The 20,304-nt window shown below is 37.3% G+C and overlaps 2 protein-coding genes across 2 annotated transcripts in view; both read left to right on the top strand.

Annotated features, from left to right (window-relative positions):
* LOC311093549 (asialoglycoprotein receptor 1-like) overlaps window positions 1-19,011 on the top strand; it is a 64,503-nt gene extending 45,492 nt beyond the window's left edge. The window contains exons 5-11 of the mRNA XM_084131035.1: window positions 15,678-15,701; window positions 16,042-16,131; window positions 16,257-16,328; window positions 17,632-17,703; window positions 17,821-17,972; window positions 18,161-18,273; window positions 18,497-19,011. Coding sequence (XP_083987161.1) covers window positions 15,678-15,701; window positions 16,042-16,131; window positions 16,257-16,328; window positions 17,632-17,703; window positions 17,821-17,972; window positions 18,161-18,273; window positions 18,497-18,659 — 686 coding nt within the window. The 3' untranslated portion in view covers window positions 18,660-19,011. The remainder of the gene's footprint in view (window positions 1-15,677; window positions 15,702-16,041; window positions 16,132-16,256; window positions 16,329-17,631; window positions 17,704-17,820; window positions 17,973-18,160; window positions 18,274-18,496) is intronic.
* The window catches only part of LOC311093554 (CD209 antigen-like protein C), a 106,026-nt gene that overhangs the window by 21,952 nt on the left and 63,770 nt on the right, over window positions 1-20,304 (top strand). The window lies entirely within an intron of this gene.

The raw sequence follows: 20,304 nt of genomic DNA, 5'->3' as shown, positions 1-20,304 counted from the left end.
TTTTTGTTAGTTTTTATTAGTTGTAATTTTATATAAACATTTAACTTTTTAAATAAAGGTTTACAACAACATCACCATCTTCTGTTATATTTGGGCTTCCATGCTCATCTACTGTACAGTATATGATATTGGTGAAGGGGGGCCCGCATGAATATATTTTTTAGGGGGCCCCCGAATTCTCTAGCTACGGCCCTGTTCACATCGCATCGTAAGAGCATAATATCACCTGCTCAAGTACGTCTTGACGAGTTTCTTCTGTATGGAGGCAGATTAGTCTCAAATATAAATCACGCAAAAAACATGATTCACAAATGCGTAGACAATTTCACATGCATGAAACCTAATTCACGTACACATAAAAAAAATCCATGTGCGTGAAAAATATATATATATTCACAAAAAGCAATTCACATGCGCAAAATAAAATTATATAATCATAAAATACATTTCACAAATGCAAACCACAATTCATAGATATACAACTGTGCACAAAAACCTTTGAATGTTTAAAATGTACGAGTGTATCCTTGCATTTGAATGTGCAAATCGTCATTCACGTACGAATCGCCTTAGATATGTGTGTGTGTGTGTTTTTGAGACTTTCCTGGCAGCATAACACTCATAACACAGAGCAGTCCTACTCTTTAGCCAATCAGATTTAAGCTTATCAATCGACCAATCAGTATCACGTGAGGGCGGGCCTACCTACATGTTACGTCATCAGCTTTCGACCAGTTCATGGCTGAGCAGAGGTAAGTGCAGTTAATCGTTCATTTCTGTGTTAACTGAAGTTAAAGAAGTTTGAGATCAGTTGAAGCAATAGTTTATGAACTATTAACTGATGTAAGCAAGTGTTGTTGTAATTAGTGATGGCCAAATGAAGCGTTTCGAAGCATTATTGCTTTCTGATACAATTGTGTCGAAAATGGTTCATTACTCGAAGCTTCATTCAGATAGGAATTGCAGCACCATCTCCTGGTGAAGTAAATGTAATGCAACAAAGCTGACAACCATAAAATGCAAGTAGGCTTATATGTTAACGCCACGTTTATTACGTGTTTACCGAGGCGATCAAAGCTGAAACAGTGTTAGTGCTGTGAAACTCATTTATGTAGGTGAATTTTACAGATTAGGGGTGTGCAAAGCAGCCGGTATTTGTATCTGTATTTGTATTTGTTGAGGGGTGAAAAGTATTTGTATTTGTATTTGTATTCGAGTAAAATTCAAAATAGGTGTAAAAATCCAGTTTTTTTGCGTTACACTTCTAATTTACGTTATAGTGTAAGTATTCTTTAATTATATCCATTATAATAATTATGGATATCCAATATTGGTTGATGTTTTTCCACAAATCCAGCAATGAACATGTAACAAGGAACTCATTGAAAAGAAAATAACATAACAGCCATTACCTACATTAATGTTACTTTGTCAACAGCCTATTGTCTAAATTACCGAGCTAACAGAGCTACTAGTGTTGTCACGGTACCAAAATTTCAGTATTCGGTACCAATACCAGAGAAAATCCACGGTTCTTGGTACCAATTTCGGTACCAAAGCTTAATTTAGATTAAATTTACATATATTAAAGTGTATATCACGGTTACAAAGATGGAAACTGTAGTATTAAAAACACTTTACAATAAGATTCCATTTGTTAGATAACATTAGATAAAATGACCTAACAATAAACAATAGTTATTTCTCCTTGGGGTTAATTTAAAAATACATTTTAAAAATCAAAAGTTAACATTATTTATGTTAACATTATTTAATGCACAATGAATGAAATGAACAAACATGACCAATCAAGTGTTTGTATTAAATAACATTCACAAACATTAATTAATGTTGTAAAAATATATTGTTCACTCAATGTGTTGATGTTAGATAAAGCATTAAGTAATGTTAATGAATGGTATCTTATTGTAGTGTTACCAAACTATACAGGAGATAAAACATGTTTTATTTGACTTGACTGTCCTTTTATTTAATCCAAAACTGCATTCATATTTAATTTTAAAAGGGCTTTTTAAACCTGCTAAGAGTTATCCAGCCAAGAATAAGACTAGCCCTAGAACTGCTTTTCTGACGGACTGATATTAATGACATAATAACGGCTTTTTATTTCATTTCTCATCTCCATAAATATATCTAAAGCTAATGCAAGGGCTAGAAATCAATTAATTCTTTGCTGATACTTCCTCGTCATCATGAAGAGCGCAGTTCGCACCGCTTTCTCCTTTCAACAAGCACTTGTTCTCTCGTGGCGTCTGTCGTTGCTATGCAACATGGACATAGGCGCGCCTGGAAAAACGAGCGCGCTTACCGCGCGCCTACATTTGAAATCTGCACGCGCAAAAAACGCGCTATGTGAACGACCCCTATGGCAACGTGACATTAGCCTAATCCAAAATATTTCCATATGTGGCTCTTTCCTCCTTTCTTATCAACAAGTGGATTAACAGCCACCACATCAGCAGCGCCGCCGGTCGCCATGTCTCATGAGGAAACGCAGATTTTTGATATAAAGTTTTTCTTGTTCCCGAATACAAATATTTTTAAAGTATTTGTTCGAAATAAGTATTCGTAAAAAACACATTATTTGTGCCTTTCCGAATACCGTATTCGGGTTCGGCTCCACCCCTATTACAGATACTGATGAATTTCATGTGTTCACCTTGATAATAAAAGTCTCAAGTCTCAAGTCTTATTTATTTATATAGCCCTTTATGCTACGTTGTAGGCCAAAGGACTGAACATCCAAGAGATTGTAAAATAAAATAAAATAATAAAAATACATAAAATACATGACATACAATGACAAAGTCAAGAATTAAAAGCCACAGAATAAAGATACGTTTTAAGACGAGATTTAAAAACCACAACTGAGGATGCAGACCTTACATCAGGAGGAAGTGCATTCCACAGTCTAGGACCAATAACTGAAAAAGCTCGATCCCCTTTTGTTTTTAAGCGAGTTCTCGGTACAAACAATTGAAGACAATTGGAGTACCTTTGTGCTCTGCAAGAGTTCATACGCACCAAGTCCTTAATATATTTCGGGGCCAAATCATGCACAGCTTTATAAACGTACAACAAAACCTTATACTGTATACGCTGTTTCACAGGGAGCCAATGCAGTCTTTCAAGAACTGGAGTAATGTGCTCCCTTTTCCTGACACCAGTAAGGAGCCTTGCAGCAGCATTTTGTACCATCTGCAACTTCGAAGTAAGAGATTGACTGATACCAACATAAAGAGCATTACAATAATCCAAACGAGACGTAATGAATGCATGAATAACTTTTTCTAAGTCAGGAACAGACAGAAAAGACTTCATTTTCGCAATAGTCCTTAATTGGTAGAAGCAATTTTTTACCACATTTTTGACCTGATGATCGAACATAAGAGCACAATCAAAAATTACCCCTAAATTTCTTATTTTGGGTTTAACATATGTTTCCCAAGAGCCAAGAAGGCCCCCTAAGTCCCTGTCGTCATTATTTGTCCCGAAAACCAAAACTTCCGATTTGCTGGCATTTAACTTCAGGCCGTTTTGCTCTAACCAGGCAATCACCTCCTGTAAACATAGTACCAAGGATTGATTAGTGCTAGGGACACCAGCACTGATCGGTAAATATACCTGAATGTCATCTGCATATAAATGGTATGAGATACCATGTTTCTTAAAAATGATGCCCAAGGGCAAAAGAAACAAAGAAAAAAGAATAGGGCCCAAAATTGAACCTTGTGGAACTCCACACTCCAAAATAATTGACTTTGAGGAAAAATCCCCAACCCTAACAGAACATGAGCGTCCCTTTAGATATGAGGAGAACCAATTTAAAACCGTCCCTCTCAGCCCCACTACATGTTCCAACCGATCAATAAGAATAGTGTGATCGATTAAATCAAAAGCTGCACTCAGATCTAACATAATTAAAGCTCCTCTAGTCCCTGAGTCTGCAATGAGTAGCATGTCATTTGAAACTCGCAGTAAAGCAGATTCAGTACTGTGTCCTACTCTGAAACCAGACTGAAAAGCGTCTAGCAACTCATGATTGGCCAGATACGAACTTAACTGTGCTAAAACTACCTTTTCCAATACTTTGGAAATACAAGGCAGCTTAGAAATGGGCCGATAATTATTGAAATCCGAAGGATCAAGGTTAGGCTTTTTAAGAAGGGGCTGAATAACCGCCTGCTTAAAACTATGAGGAAAAATGCCTGTATAAAGACTGCAATTGACAATAGCAGTAATACAAGACCCAGTATGATCAAACGTCTCGGACAACAAGTCAGAAGGCAAAACATCCCAACTTGCAGCGGGTCGTTTCAATTTGTCAACGATCAGTTTAATATCCTCAGTAGTAACCATATCAAATTGATCAAAATTATTAACACTTTTAAGAGTACCTCCTGTCAAGCCCTTCAAAGCACTAAAGCTAGCTCTGATTGTATTAACTTTTTCTGAAAAAATATTCAAAAACTTTTCACAACATTCTGTAGATGATGGTAATGACGCAGTGTGAGAGTTCAAATACCTATTAATAGATTGAAACAAAGTTTTTGGTGAGTTTGAGTGCTGCAATATAATTTTTGAAAAGAAGGCTGATTTAGCCTCCTTCACAGCCCTCTGATATCCCTTGCGTGAATCTACTAAAATCTGCTGCGAGATCGTAAGTTTATCCTTTTTCCAGGCCCGTTCTGCTCGCCTACACTGCTGTCTAAGTGTACGTGTATGATCATTCAACCAGGGCTGTAAATTGACTTTACTAGACCTAAGCTTATATGGGGCAACAGAATCTAAAATTCCAGAACACACCGAATTAAAGGCAGAAAGTAATTCTTCAGGGTCGGCCTCAGTAGATGCAGACTCCAGCCAGGATACTTCAAAAATTGAGTTAAAAGAATCACCAAATGCCTGTGGTGTAGACTGAGTAATTATACGTGAGCGTAAACCAGAAGGCTGATGCTCCGCCCGTACAAATTGCATATTTAAATTAAATGTGACAGGCATATGATCTGAAAGGCAGGCATCCATTACAACAACATCACAAACAGCTACACCTAAGGAGAACACAAGGTCCAGTGTATGTCCTTTCTCATGAGTGGGCCCAAGTACATGTTGTTTAAAATTAAACGAGTCCATTAGGTCTGAAAAAACCTTTACCAAAGGCTTCCCAGGGCAGCATATGTGAATATTAAAATCCCCAACAAGTAAAATATGATCAGACAATAATAACATAGTGGATAAAAACTCCGAAAATTCTTGAATGAACGCTGGAGAGTACTTTGGAGGTCGATAAACAACAATTGCCAAAACAGGCTTATGAAACTCAAGCCTTAAGAGCTGAACCTCAAAACTCGAGTAACAGGTGGTCGATAAGCGGCGGCATTTATACTGCTGCTTACTAACAGTAGCTAAACCCCCGCCACGACCCATTTGCCTCGGGGTATTATTTAAGATATAGTCAGGTGGGCAAATATCCACACAGGGACTCCACTCATCCCCATTTATCCAAGTCTCAGTGATAAAAAGGAAATCCAAGGCATTATGCAGTATAAAATCATTAAGTATAAAGGTCTTATTTAGGACCGAGCGCGCATTTAAAAGCGCCATCTGTAGCGTGTGCAAGACCGTGGGGGCTGCTGTGATAGCGCCCAACTTTACCGTCTTAGGACAGCTCAAGTTGCTCAGGCATACACCTCTTCGGTGTGATGAAATCTTCATATCCTGGCGAAACCGCAGCACTGACGAACCTCCATCTGGATACACGGGCAGCAAGAAAGAACATCGCCAGCCCCAAAGATCTACAGCCCGATCCGTATTGCCAGCATCATCTGCAAACTGCACCTCAACAGAAGACCCCCTCCGAAATCTCTGCCTCACATGAGCGCCCGCACGTCTCCCTCGTCGTCGCCGGCGCCGCTTACGCCTGCAGCACACACATCCAGTCGGAGAACGCCGTAGATACGGCGGCAGTGTGTGATAAGGAAAAGCGCACTTGTTCACATTACTGATCGCCAAGTATACAACTTGAGATCGAATCTGCAGCAGGGTAGTGGAATCATAAATCCTCAGTGACTGACATGAATGAATTAAAACGTAGAAGAAAACATAAAACACAAACAAACTAAAAAACAGAGAGGAGCGACGGCAAGCCACTGCACTGATCGGCGCCATCTTGACATATGATATGTGACATAAAGCATGATGTGTGTGTGTAATTATTTCTTTAGACAAGGACAGAAGATCAGACCAGCTTAAAAAAAGTTGGAAACCATCACTGAAATTCTAATGATTTCTATTAAAATACCAATAGGAACCATTGGCTTGACCATTTAAACCACTACAGAATTCTTTTTTGTAGAGTTTTTGGGACATATTCCATTAGGATTTAATGCCCCCACCAATAGAACCCAACACATATCAGTAGAGACCCACAGAGACCACTATAATTCCCATTACAACCAATAAAATTCCCATGAAAACCATTAAATCCCACATAATTTCTGTAATGGTTTCTATAGTTTTTTTTTAGCAGCGCAGTATCATGTGTGAAAGCTTTATCTTGTTTAGCTGTGGGAAGCAGAACTCTATAACTTGTTAACTGGTGGGACTGATATTTTTGTATGTTGAAAAGGATGTGCTTGTGTAACTGGTTGTACTTGTATAATGTAGCAGAGGGTTTTTTAAGTTTCTATCTTTGATGCATGTTTTTATGTAACACTGTTCATATGGTCTCTAATTAATAATAATAAAAAAATAATAATAAAAAATGTGGCAGAGGGTGTGCTTTGGGTACATGCAGAAGGCTTAGACAAAGTGTTCATTAAATGGTATGGTTTTTATTCAGAAATATTATTTTCTCCACAGTCCAAGGCAATTCTCCACAGTGAAAGGCAATTTCTTTTTTTTTGAAACAATTTCACCAGCTTTAGAGACACCGACTACTACAACCCACGGTGTTGCCATGGTTTGGCTTCACTTTTATAAGAAATACAGCCGCCAGGTTTCAAACCTGTCAACACTGGATTGGGCAAATCAAAGCAGTCAGGTAGTTCACTACAGGAGTGAACCAGTGTGTTTGCTTCAGAAGTAATTTTCACGTGACTAGTGACGTAATGATACAAGCTCCGAAGCAGTGGTTCATTGCAAGGACCGTTCGAGTTTGAAGCAAGCTTCGGAGCGTCGGTGTCAGACGTAACATCACTAGTTGTAATCAGATGTCCCATATCGTGTCAAAAATGAAGAAGAATGATGCTTGTTTTGTTGTATTTTAGCTGAAGGTACAGACAGCTCTCACAGCTACAATCACCAGGCACGTGCACACATAGACATCAAAGGGGGCTTGAGCACCTGCCCTTTTTATTCCTGGAGAGAAAGTGCCCTTTTTTCTGGGGTGCTTTTTTTCTATTTTTGAAAAATAATATATATTTCTGTTTGCGCACAGCTTCCCTGTCAAACAAATATATTTATTGAAGAATAGTATATCTAAATATCAGGTCCGTCCAAGTGATCTGAGGGCGCGCGCGCATCCTGGTGTGTGCAGACTGGTGCATAGATTTATACACTAGATGTCGCCTTGTCTACGGCAGGTCATTGGAACGAATGTCTTTAAGGCGACATCTAGTGTATATCTATGCACCAGTCTGTGTACACGTCACACACCAGGATGCGCGCGCGCCATCAGATCACTTGGACGTGTGCTGTGTATAAGAGCTAAAAACGATATAAATACTGTTCGTTTTCTCACACAAACCGCTCGTTTCGTGTCTTAGGCCATCAATGTGTACTTACGATGGGGAATTGTTTAATTTGGACGATGGGGAATTGTTTTAATTTGGACTCTGTGCATGCTCTTTGAGACAGTGACCATCAAGAGTCTTTCCCCCTGAAATTTAGAAATCTAAATTGGTGAATTTAGAAGAAATCTACAGATGCAAACAGATGGAGGATACACTCTAAAAAATGTAGTAAATCTGAGTAACTGCATCTGGTACACTAATACATAAAACTGAGTAGAAATAAGTTAACATTAAACATTAAAAATAACAATATTTATAAATTAACTTTTTATTTATGAGTGATTTAACTTTTTTTATTTCCTCTAAACCTTTATAAAATAGTATTCCATACAACCACATACATGACATTGGCTTTTATTGAATTTTTACTCAATTATTTTGGTAAGTTTAATTCAAACAATCAAGTAAGATTTTCAGAGATTTTATTAAGTTAATAAAGTTAAATATTTCTGTAATATTTACTAAGCCACAGAATATTTTTTAGAGTGTAGTAGGTTTAAAACAAACTCCATCTAAATGTGGATTTTGAAGGTTTTATTTGATAATGATGATACAGTCCTCCCTCAAATGTGAAATGTCATGTCAGTCACCATCAGTTATTGTGTATGTGTATGTGTGTGTGTACATGCATAAACATCTACTGGGACATGGCCCTTCAGAAGGTTGCCGCTGTAAGGGAGGAAGGAGAGACAACCAGGGAATGGAAGTAACAGATTTTATTTTGAAGTAGAAGACCTTTTTTTTGGTAATAATTTTATTAAATTGCTGTATTTTTGTATTTTGTCAATCATTTTTGCAGTGATTTTTTTCAGTAAAGTTAACAAAATAGCAGCAACAGCCCTCTTCAGTTTAGAGTTAATATTTGTGTTGATTTTAAAGTGTTATGTATTCTGATAACACCAAAATAATTAAAATGATGTAGTGCCTTGTGCAAAAATAAACAAATTATTAGTAAAACATGCCCCTCTGCTTGATGCAGTTATTTAGGTTATTCTAAATATATACTTGAAACTAGTAGCATCTTTTGAAAATGAAACAATTGCGTGAGTTTGAGGAAGATAAAATTAATTAACTTTTTTAATTAATTTTTTAAAAAGGAAGTCAGAGTTGCGTTAATATATATACTTTTTTGTTTAAAAAAAAAAAAAAAAAAACGTAATTATGAGAAGTGCCCTTTATTTCACTTGAGCCCCTGCCCCTCAAAATGTCTGTGCACGTCCCTGACAATCACGCTAATGATTGCAAAACAATCATCTGTGGTCAATACCCATCGAGATTGTTCTTTAAATAGTGAATAGACCTATTTTAATGAGCAGCCAGTGTTTTTTGCCATTTGTGTATGATGTTAAATTATTAATAACACTTGTTTCCCTGCATTTTTCAGGATTACTCACCTTTGGTGTGACATCTGGATAGCAGTCACGAACATCTTAATTCATGTTGTTTCTTTATTCTCTTTTATACTTTTTTTTTGTTGTATTTATGTCTTAATTGGTAACACTTTATTAAAACGTTTCATTAGTTAACATGAACTAATAATGAACTGCACGTGAACAGCCTTTATTATTTTTTGTTAATGTTAACATTTACTAATACTTCATTAAAATCTTGTTAACATTAGTAAATGCACTGTAAACTAACAATGAACAGCTGTATTTTTAACTAACGTTAAGAAAGATTAACAAACACAGCAACAAATGTATTGCTCATGGTTTTTTAATACATGAACTAATGTTAACTTAGTTATTGTACCTTATTGTAGAGTGTTACCAATATATTCAACATGCATTTCCTTATGCTGTATTGTAATGTCAAGGTTTTTAAATAAGGTTTTTTATTGTCATCTTAAGGTCTCACAGGACAATATTGTGAAGCATTAATTTTACTTTGCCTAGTAAAATAGGCAAATCTGATTTTATGCTGATAAGACAAAGGTACTTATCATAGAGAGGCAATTAAGATTATGCGACTAAGATTACTCAGTAAACTCTATTCAAATACCATCACTTAATTTCCCACGTCCTCCGTCTGCACCTCTTGTACTATAGGGTTTTAGTACTTTAAATATCAGGACAAAATCTTATATGTCCTAACAGAGAGGTCTACTGATGACCGGACTGAACACAATTCATTTTTTAACTTTTCACTTGATGTATTGCACTTATATTTATATACTTTAAAAGCAAAGTACACTCTGACTGGATCTCACAACTCCTGAAGAGATGTATATTTCTCTGTACTGAATATTGTGCTTCACAGTTTAGACTGTCAGTTCATGATCTTCATATGTAACAGGAACATTAATCATGATCAAGTCATTTTATATATTTTATTCCCAAAGGATTCGGAAACTTTCAAATTAATAAAAGGTGTACATCAGATTGAACTATGTCTGAATCTTTTAATTCTTACAAGAACATTTAATAATGCATGCATAGCAAGGCTTTATTCCTAAAGCGTGTACATATAGTCCGCAGGAGACAAATTAATACAGTAACAATGCATCACTTTCAACCACTTGTTGAAACAACTGTCAAAATGGATGGCTTGCAGCATGACTGTTTTCAAAGAATTACAGTAGAAATGGTAAGATCACAGTACTGGTTGTCTGCAACTTCATACATCATCTGTCTTGGAAATCTGAAACAATAAAACTACATAATATATGCAGATCAAAACATGTCTCCTATATATGCACGTCATTACATACATTATCATCAGTTGAATGTGTGGTGGACAGGACATGAAAATCCATCAATACTAAAAATAAATGTTTATATTCACATGTGGACTAAACAGCAGTTAATAAACTATTGCTTCAACTGATCTCTAACTTCTAAACACAGAAATGAACGATTAACTGCACTTACCTCTGCTCAGCCATGAACTGGTCGAAAGCTGATGACGTAACATGCAGGTAGGCCCGCCCTCACGTGATACTGATTGGTCGATTGATAAGCTTAAATCTGATTGGCTAAAGAGTACGACTGCTCTGTGTTACGAGTGTTATGCTGCCAGGAAAGTCTCAAAAACACACACACACATATCTAAGGCGATTCGTACGTGAATGACGATTTGCACATTCAAATGCAAGGATACACTCGTACATTTTAAACATTCAAAGGTTTTTGTGCACAGTTGTATATCTACGAATTGTGTTTTGCATTTGTGAAATGTATTTTATGAGTATATAATTTTATTTTGCGTATGTGAATTGCTTTTTGTGAATATATTTTTTTTTTCACGCACGTGGATTTTTTTTGTGTGTACGTGAATTAGGTTTCATGCATGTGAAATTGTCTATGCATTTGTGAATCATGTTTTTTGCGTGATTTATATTTGAGACTAATCTGCCTCCATACTTCTGTATTAAACAGCGAATCTTCTCAGTCAGATCGTCGCAAGATCTCAGGAATCCTCTCACACTGCTCGTGTTCACGCGCTCCATCGCTAACGATTCAAACTTCCATAAAGCGCGCCAAAACAGCAGCGCGGAGATGTGACGTCACGTGTCGAGCGGGCGCTCGTAAAAAGCACATCTTTGCTTAAATCAGCTGGTGCGTGATAACTATTGAAGTTATATTGAAGTTATGAATTCGGTAATGATGCGATATTTATCACGTTTTAATTTTAACTAACTTACTTTTCAAATAGCCATCTTGTTGGTCAAATTAACTTAAAGCCTGCGCAAAATTATTCTTAAAGCACATTAACTTAAAGCATGCGCATCCTAGCTACTTTCTAAATGTGTGTTACAGAACTTATGGTGAACAATTCACCCATATGTTTTAACCCTCTGGAGTCTGAGCTGTTTTCTGGGCCCTGGAGGTGTTCTGACATGCTCTGACATTTGTGCTTTTTTCAGTTATTTATAAACATGTTAATGGCAAAGGTGTAAATTCACTCTATATAGCACAAACAGGGCTACCAAAATATCTGATCAACATGCATGTATATGTTTGAATTTTTAAGAGAATAATGTTTATGCGTGGTTATTGGAAAAAATAAAAATGAAAGTTGCAGAAATAAGGCCACAAAACACATACTAAATATGTGGCAATAAGACTTTTGACTAATGGATGTGGTCGCCTATAGTTTTTTCTTCAAAATTATGTGAAAATAGTCTTGCTTTATCGTTCACATAAAACCATACATTGATTTGAATTGATGTAAAACAGGTTTTGCTTGGAAAGCCAATATGCGAGGGGGGCGTGAACGAGGAGTGGTTTACACCTGAGAAATACAATGTCCCACCCACTCTGCATAATGATGAGCCATTCACTCAGGTGTGAAACTGACTGAGCCACAATGCAAGGACAAAAGATATATTAAGAAGAAGACTTATATTGACCATTTAAGATTTTGCTTACATCTATCTTGTAAATATGTTTTGCTATTTTATTAAAAAGGTTACAACAACAATAATTACAATTTCAACAATATTTCAAGTGTAGCCTACTCTTTCTTTGTAAAAAAAAAAAGATTATAGGCCTACATTTTATCTATGTATTCATTACTTTGAATATAGCCAACATTGGAACAGCTAACATCTTAGTTGATGACTTTATTTTTGACAAAAATAGTAAGCTATTTTATATATAGAAATTGTTAAACAAAAGCTTATTTGACGAGGCAGTATATTCTACAGTAAAAACTGTACCCAAATCTACTAAAAATGTTGTCTTTCATATTTCACCTGACTGTAACGTTGTTTTCATGAAATATTAGTGCATATTGTTAATTTGCCGTTTAATACGTTGCTTATACAAATAGCCTACATTTTATTTCAACATATTTCAGTCGATTTTTACTCATCTCAGTATAGCAATACAGTTTGCTAAAACATCATCATTCATTCACACACGCGATTTAAATTTAACTTCTGGCAAAGATGAAGTTGACGATAGGCTATTGACTCGCGATCTTCGCAGTAGGCTAGTGAACGCACCGGAGAAATGCCCATTTATTAGGCTACATAGTTTTTTTGTTTTGGATGGTTTTGTTTAGAACCAGCTTTCTGTAAATATATTTCAAATTTTTTTAGACGTGAGGCGAGTAGGCTACGGTCTGGTTCATGATGATCTCCAGTTCAGACCTTATGTTGTGATTGCTAGCTAGCCTATATTTACTTTAAATCCAGGAAATTTGTTAATGAAAAAATTATTAAAATTAAGATACAATTGATACAAAACGAAATTCGTTTTAAAGAAAGGATTTGTACTTTCTGTTTTGAGGTCTCTGTGAATGTTTGAAAGTCTTTTAGTGCTTAGAGCGCTCGCGTCCATAATGGAGAACTGTCACGTAATATTGTTTTTTTCCTCATAAATGCGAACACGAAAAATAAAAGACAAAAGACTTTTAAGTAAAACTTACTCCGAAATTGTGTCCTCGGCGGAATTCGCTCTTCAATATGCTGCCGTTCGTCGTCTGAGTTACAATCTTCCTCTGCGGAAACAACCCGGTATCATGCATTCTTTCTCGCTGTCCAGAATCATCTGAATGGCGTCTTCATTACCGGAGAAGCGTTATCGCATACTCAAAACGCGATGAACTATCAGTAAGTCTGATAGAAACTGTGTTTTTATGGCATTGATCGGGGGGCGTATGCGATGCATACTATATCACCTAAACTATTTACATGTGAATCGCGCCGGGGGCGGGGCGGCCGCAGCTGATTATAGAGATAATGAGGCAGAAGGAAAAACGGTACCTCTCCTTGCTTTCAAACGGATTACATGAGTTGAAAACATTTGTTTTTTATATAAATTACTTCATTTAAAAGAAGAGATTTCAAGCTTCATAAAGACATAACTCACATGCCTGTGTGAGAAGTATTCGCTGAGTTATGATTCATTTTCGGACATGTTTCAGAATGGACTACACGGACAGAGAGAAGGCAGAACTCGCTTCGTGTTTATTTTTCTTTATTTGGCAAAAAGCACCACACTTTGTTTTTATTGTGAGTATACACAAAAATAATACACATTTAACAGAATCGATTGATGTATGAAACTCCTATGGAAAATCAAAGTCAACAGAGTATTTATGAGTTTCTTTTACACTGATAAAAAAAAAGCCAGCTGGTATCGCCGGCGATACCATCGACCTCTGGGGGTTAAACATGTAATGTTTAAACAGATTTTGTTACTGGATTGAGTGAAAATAATAAACTTCTCTCTGGCGACATGTAGGACTTGTTGGTTATGCAGGAACTAGTTATTTACGGCTTTCCTGATGACAACCTGAGCTGAGGTTGTCATCTGGGGGCTGAGCTGTCCTGATAAATATGTCAGGACATCGCACGCTCTAGCTCTACTCTAGCTCTACTAGCCGCGGACTGCTGCGCTACTGCGACATCTCATTGATCAAAAGTTGAAAATCCTGTTTGCCTGAACCTGACGCAAACTACGTTTCTACGAGTCACGCTTTTGACCCATAAACTTCGAGCATTAACGCACAAACCCTGGACGACTGTCCCACAAGGACTCACTCAGGACATTCAAAAAATTTGAAAAGTTGAAAAAATGGCTACGCAAAACCTGATGGAGAGCGACTCCCCGTCCAGTTCTGGCGATGTGGGGCACAAGTATCATCCGGCGTGTGAGTGTGCCACGGGCAAAGACTGTTGTTTAAGAGATATGCTAGACAGTATGTTTAAAGATCATTTTAGAGGCCAAATGGTTGGCTTGATGCACAGGATTATCGACGCTGCGTGTGGTATGAAAAACGATTGTGCGCAGGATAGCAAACGTGTGACAAATCTCAAAAATGAAATGGATGTCGTAAGAGGCTTGATAAAGTCATGGACTGATGTAACGCCCATGTTTTTTAACGGCAAAGAGCCGATCGGCGTGATCCTCAGAAAAGTTCTGGATGTGTTGAGTGCATGTAGTGACGAATTCGGAGTCACAGAGATACTCGCTATATGGACATTTGTAACGGATCTCTGTGTGTCACTGGTGTCAAAAAATGCAAAAACAGACGTTGGTGAAATAGTTGAAATTCTGGTCAACTATAGCCTAGAGCAGTGGTCTCCAACATGGTGCCCGAGTCTCTGAGTCGCCCGCGCGAGCACGTTCTATAAATAGCCTGAATTGTAATCTTTCATTTTTTTTTTTTTTTTTAATTATTATTATAATGGCATAAAATAAGAAAATAACTATTGGTGACATTTCATATACCATTAAAACATAATAAAATAATTCAATAATTTAAAATATTTAGAATCTGCACGTCGAGTCAACGTACGTTGCCATAGGCTACATTACGTTGTGCAAAAAAACAAAAAAACAAACCGTCACTTCTGTGAGTTGAGGCGGTCGCGGGCAGACGGTACATACATGACATAAATTGAACTATAAAAAAGAAAAAAAAGATTAATTATGGCTGATGATGCAAGTCATGCAAAAAAGAAGAAGACTTATTTCAACGAGGAGTGGGAGACAGAATTCCTCTTCACCAACGTTAAAGATAAAGCTGTATGCCTCATCTGTGGAGCTAGCAATGCGTTTGCCAAGAGACACAATGCGGAGAGACACTTCAGGAAATGTAGTTTCACTTACTACTGTATAAGGTTGAGTTGGATATTTAATTACGCAAATTCTTGTTTTCTCTAGTCAATGTGTTGAAAATGTATTCTGTTAAAAATATATCATACAGAAATTAACCCAGTGTAAATTCAGGAATGGTTCCAGACGGAAATGCTTCAGAGATTCAAGGTTCAGAAATAATTTCCTTTTTTTCATAAAATTTCTAACCCCAGGTAACTCCACTGAAGAGAGAGAGAGAGAGGTCACTTCTCCTAAGTGGACTAAAGTTCCTCTGATTGTTCTGGGTTTTTTTCTTTTGGCTTTGCTCTCGGAGGTCTCTGCGCTCTCTGGGTGATTTGTAAGTATAACTGATATTAGATCTTTGCTCTGTTCAGGGTTGTATTATTCTGTAAGTACTTCTACTAAAAAATCAATGTTGGACAGTAGCATCATTGAAACTCGCAACACAGTAGATTTTTATTTGTAAAATCATACTTTTCAGCAAGCTATTTTATTAGGCAATATTGTCAAACAAACCCCCATATTTAAGGTGTAAATTGTCATTGATTAAGCCTGAAGACTTCATTTACAAACATTTACAGAATGGTTTTGTAGATAATTTCTACAGTCTTAAGTGTGCATTATGTGGACTTTCCTCAAAAACACTTATTTTCCACTGCTGCTTTTTCTTTAATCAGATAATCATAAGATCGCTGATTTCGAATCACTGAATGAGCAGCACATCGCGGTTTCAAAGACACTGGCAGCTCAAGAGAACAACAGCACAGGTGAGAAAACTGTATTTAATAAACGGTAGAGCACAGACATGTTTCATTGTTTCATTCAGTGTTGAGTGTTTATTGAACTCACCATGTGAGAAACTTTATCTGCTTGTTGTCCCATATTCTCCAAGTTATGGTAAGAGCACTAGAGGAACTTAAAGGCAACTACACCAGAGTTAGAGAACAGTTTCTGCTTCATGTTGGTGAGTTGGTTTTAATTTGACATTTTTATTACATTTTTTGAGCATCATTTTGATCCAGAGAGGATTATTACTGTACCCGAAAATGCTATTTTGCTATATGCTAATTTTATTGCATTGGACTAAAATTTACTGACTTTACTCACCCAATTGTGATGTTCCCAGTCAAAAAATTACCAGGCTACAATAAATTGCTTCTAAATCTCTCATCATGCAACATCATCACCAACTATTGAATTCAATATTTTTTTCAACTTGTTTTCTTTCAATTAAGACAGGTTATATATCTCTTTTTGGAATTGATCGATCATAGGCCTTATTTATCTGAGCTTACATACCTCGGTTTCTGAGTGAAAAAGGCGTTATTTGTGGGTAATTTTGCCAATTTTACATAAAATATGAAAAAAAACTTTTTGTTTTCAAATGCTTTTATTTTGTACAAAATGGCACAAAAGTCACACTTTCTGGTCAAAAATGACCGGCTCGGTACGGTTCGGCTCGGCTCGGCGTGGCACGGTTCACTTCACTTTTCCACTACGTGGTACGACTCGGCTCAACACGGCACGGCTCGGTTCGCTTTAGCTCGGTTTGCTTTTCCACTGCAGTTAGTGCCGCTTCAAAGTGGGTGGGATTATAGACTGATCGTTATAGTTGCGCAGCCTCTACTGCCATTACATCATCGTTACACGCCACATTTCAAATGCACAACACAGGAACAATGGAGCCTATCGAGGGGATGGTCTTCTTGATTCTCAGCATGTGGATGTTTTTAACTACTCTCGAATCGCTCTCGCGGTACTTTGATGGCATATGTCACAGTCACGTGGCATCGGCGGTGTATCAAGTCGGACAAAATTTCTAACCGGCATGCACTGCTTCAAGTCAGCCGCTGATCGGTCTGCGCAGAGCTGCATGAAGTCGAACAAGCCTCACGACTCTGGTAGTGATGATTCTGTCTGACCACTCAGTGATCTGCAGTATTTTCACGTCACATTTTAGTGTCGGTACAGTACACTTGGAACCTCAACAGAGGTGGTACCATTTAAAGGGAGCCGTACCGTACCATGCAGTGGAAAAGCGCCACAAAGTGAGCCGTACTGAGCCGTACCATGCAGTGGAAAAGCGCCAAAGCGTGCCGTACCGAACCGAGCCGTACCGTACCGTACCATACCATGCAGTGGAAAAGCGCCATTATAGGGTTTTGAACACAGCACACAGGTTAAAAATGCCACAGTCTTCTGTTCTGACTTCAGTTTTCTAAATGTCTTCTTGTTTATATTTTACTGTTTAATTGTCTTTTCACCAGCCATGAAGAAAGAGTTTAATGATCTTAAAGCCAGATACAACACACTTAGAGAATGGCTGTCCTTTTACGATGGTGAGTGTCAGTTTACAAGCAACATAAAGTGTGAATATTTCTGCACAGGAACCAGTTTGATTAACTTTATGATCTAAATAATGGAAGGTTTAATCACACTTTATTCATTTTTCACAGCTCAGTCTTGTAATCTCTCTGTGAATGGCTGGATAGCTTGTCGTGGAAAGCTGTATTTATTCGGCTCTAATAAACTGAACTGGACAATCAGTCGAGATGTCTGTGTTTCAAAAGGAGCCGATCTGGTGACCATAACCAGCAAATCAGAACAGGCAAGTCAGATCAATGATGAATTAACTGATACTTTATGCAAGGGTAATGAAAACTTGACTTACAGCTGATGTGGTTTAAGTTTGATCACACAGATGAAAGTTTATTTTAAAGGACTTTTTGTACCTTTAATTTTACCCACACCAAACAATTATTTCACACTATCACCTATGTATCTTTTCTCCTTTAGGATTTTCTGGTCTCTAAAATTAAAGTGACACACTGGATTGGTCTCAATGATCTGGACACTGAAGGACACTGGGTTTGGGTGAATGACCAAACTCTCAATGAAACTGGACTACAGTAAGAAATCTGCATGTGTGATCTGTTTTTAGCTATATTTATTTATTTTGCCTTCTCAAATGGTAATAGGTTGTTTCATCTCAATGGTTCGAAATTTGCAAAGTTGGTTGCTTCTTTTTGTGTGATAACCTAATTGTATTGGTACTGAAAGCCCAACCAACAGTTTTTTTTTTTTTTGTTCATCCACAGACCAAATGCATTATTGCTTGTTTGTGTGTTAAAGGTTCTGGTTCACTGGGAGGCCGAGACAACCTGATAACTGGAGAGTACTGGATCCGTCTGGAGAGAACTGTGCTAGTCTGGGAGATCATAATGGCAATTTTCCATCTTGGTTTGATGCTTCTTGTAAAACAGAGAAAATGTTCATCTGTGAAAAGAAATATTAATTAACCTCCATCAGTGATGCATAATAAAATGTCATTGAGAGGTCATGTACTTTGTTACCCGCATCATGGGAAGCCTGAATGGTTAAGTTGAATGAACCACTCTTGCCGGCTCTGTAGAATAATATAAGAAACGCTGTGAGACAGGAGTACTGGCTCAGGCTGCAAGCACCGGCATAGTTTAATTAACTCTGACTCTTTTCTTAGCTTTCAATGTATTCACAACATTAACATAACTTTACAGAACAACAATTACTTGTTTCTCTGTAACACAACAAAATCCATTAAAAAAAAAAAAACATTTCAATAAAGGTTTTTCAGAAGTTACTTTTGTCAGTACTTGACTTGTTCTGCAACACATTAAAATCAATCACAATACATTGACCTGCTACAGTGTTTTCACATCATCATAAACATTAATTCCATTTTCACACTGCCACATAAATTAAGCTTAAATTTGGCTTCACTCTAACCTCATGTTTTACATGTAAGTCGCTATTTTGGCTCCAGGGTTGCCAGATTGGGCAGTTTTGCAATCTATTTTGCAGGCCAAAATGGGTTTGGGCGGGTGGATAAAAATTGTGCTGGTTTCGGATCAGTTCGGCGGGTTTTTGTAGCCGAAACACCGGCACTTCAGATCGTCTGTTCAGCAGGCAGCAGGCAGCAGTCTCATTCACTCACTCACACACAGCTCTGGCTGACGTGCCCCCTAAACTCACAACAGACATTAGGCTTGTTCGACTTAAACCGGCGCCAGGGGCAGACTGGGACCAAAAAGTGGCCCTGGAGTTTCTGGCCCACAGCAGCCCATCACATCCCACATCATAAAACATTGATTATTAATGTGCAGAATAATATTTAACACCACTTATAGCATAAAAAATATAACACAATACAAAAATAAATGCTATTTAAACATTTATTTTAAGTAACACAAAATATATTAGGTCATATTTGTAAAACAAAGGGAAACAAACAGAAAAACATTAAGACATACAACATTATTAATATAAAACTATCAAGACAGCAAATCATCTAGTCAGGGGGTATCATCTTGGTGCAGTGTAAGATACACTACTCAGCAGAGTAGGCTGCACCACTTAGCTGTACAACTCCTGAATTAAGATTGAAACTATTTTGCATTAACACGAATCCTCATGGTATAAAATTAGGCTATCATGTGACATTAAACTTATGTTTTTTTGTTTGTTTTTACGCATAACTTTTCAGCTCCACCTTTTCTTTTCTTCCACCTTTTCATCCATGGACAATTATTTGTAATTATCTGCTCAGAGAAATTCGCTGTAACGACGGATCAATCTCTCTCTGTCTAAATGAGACGTGAAAGGGGGCGTATTTCAAGATATGCAATGGAGTAGACCAAACTAATTAACAGGAGGGCAAAACACTCACAAGCACACAAAATACACTCCTCGTCGGCCGCGACCGCGCTATCGACTCACTCATCCATTTGCGTAGAGATGTAATATTATGATTTCCGTCATTTTAAAAAAATATATATTTGTGGAAAGTGAATATTGAAAAGTCCCGGTGCTCCAGATGGCCAGTCCGCCCCTGACCGGGGGGATCGGTTTATGACATCAAAATACCGCGAGAGCGATTCAAAAGCATAGGAGCATCTCCACTA

The sequence above is a fragment of the Abramis brama genome (assembly GCF_963993115.1).
Source record: "Abramis brama genome assembly, chromosome: 12".
Classification (NCBI taxonomy): Eukaryota; Metazoa; Chordata; class Actinopteri; order Cypriniformes; family Leuciscidae; genus Abramis; species Abramis brama.
This window is presented reverse-complemented; position numbering and strand designations above follow the sequence as displayed.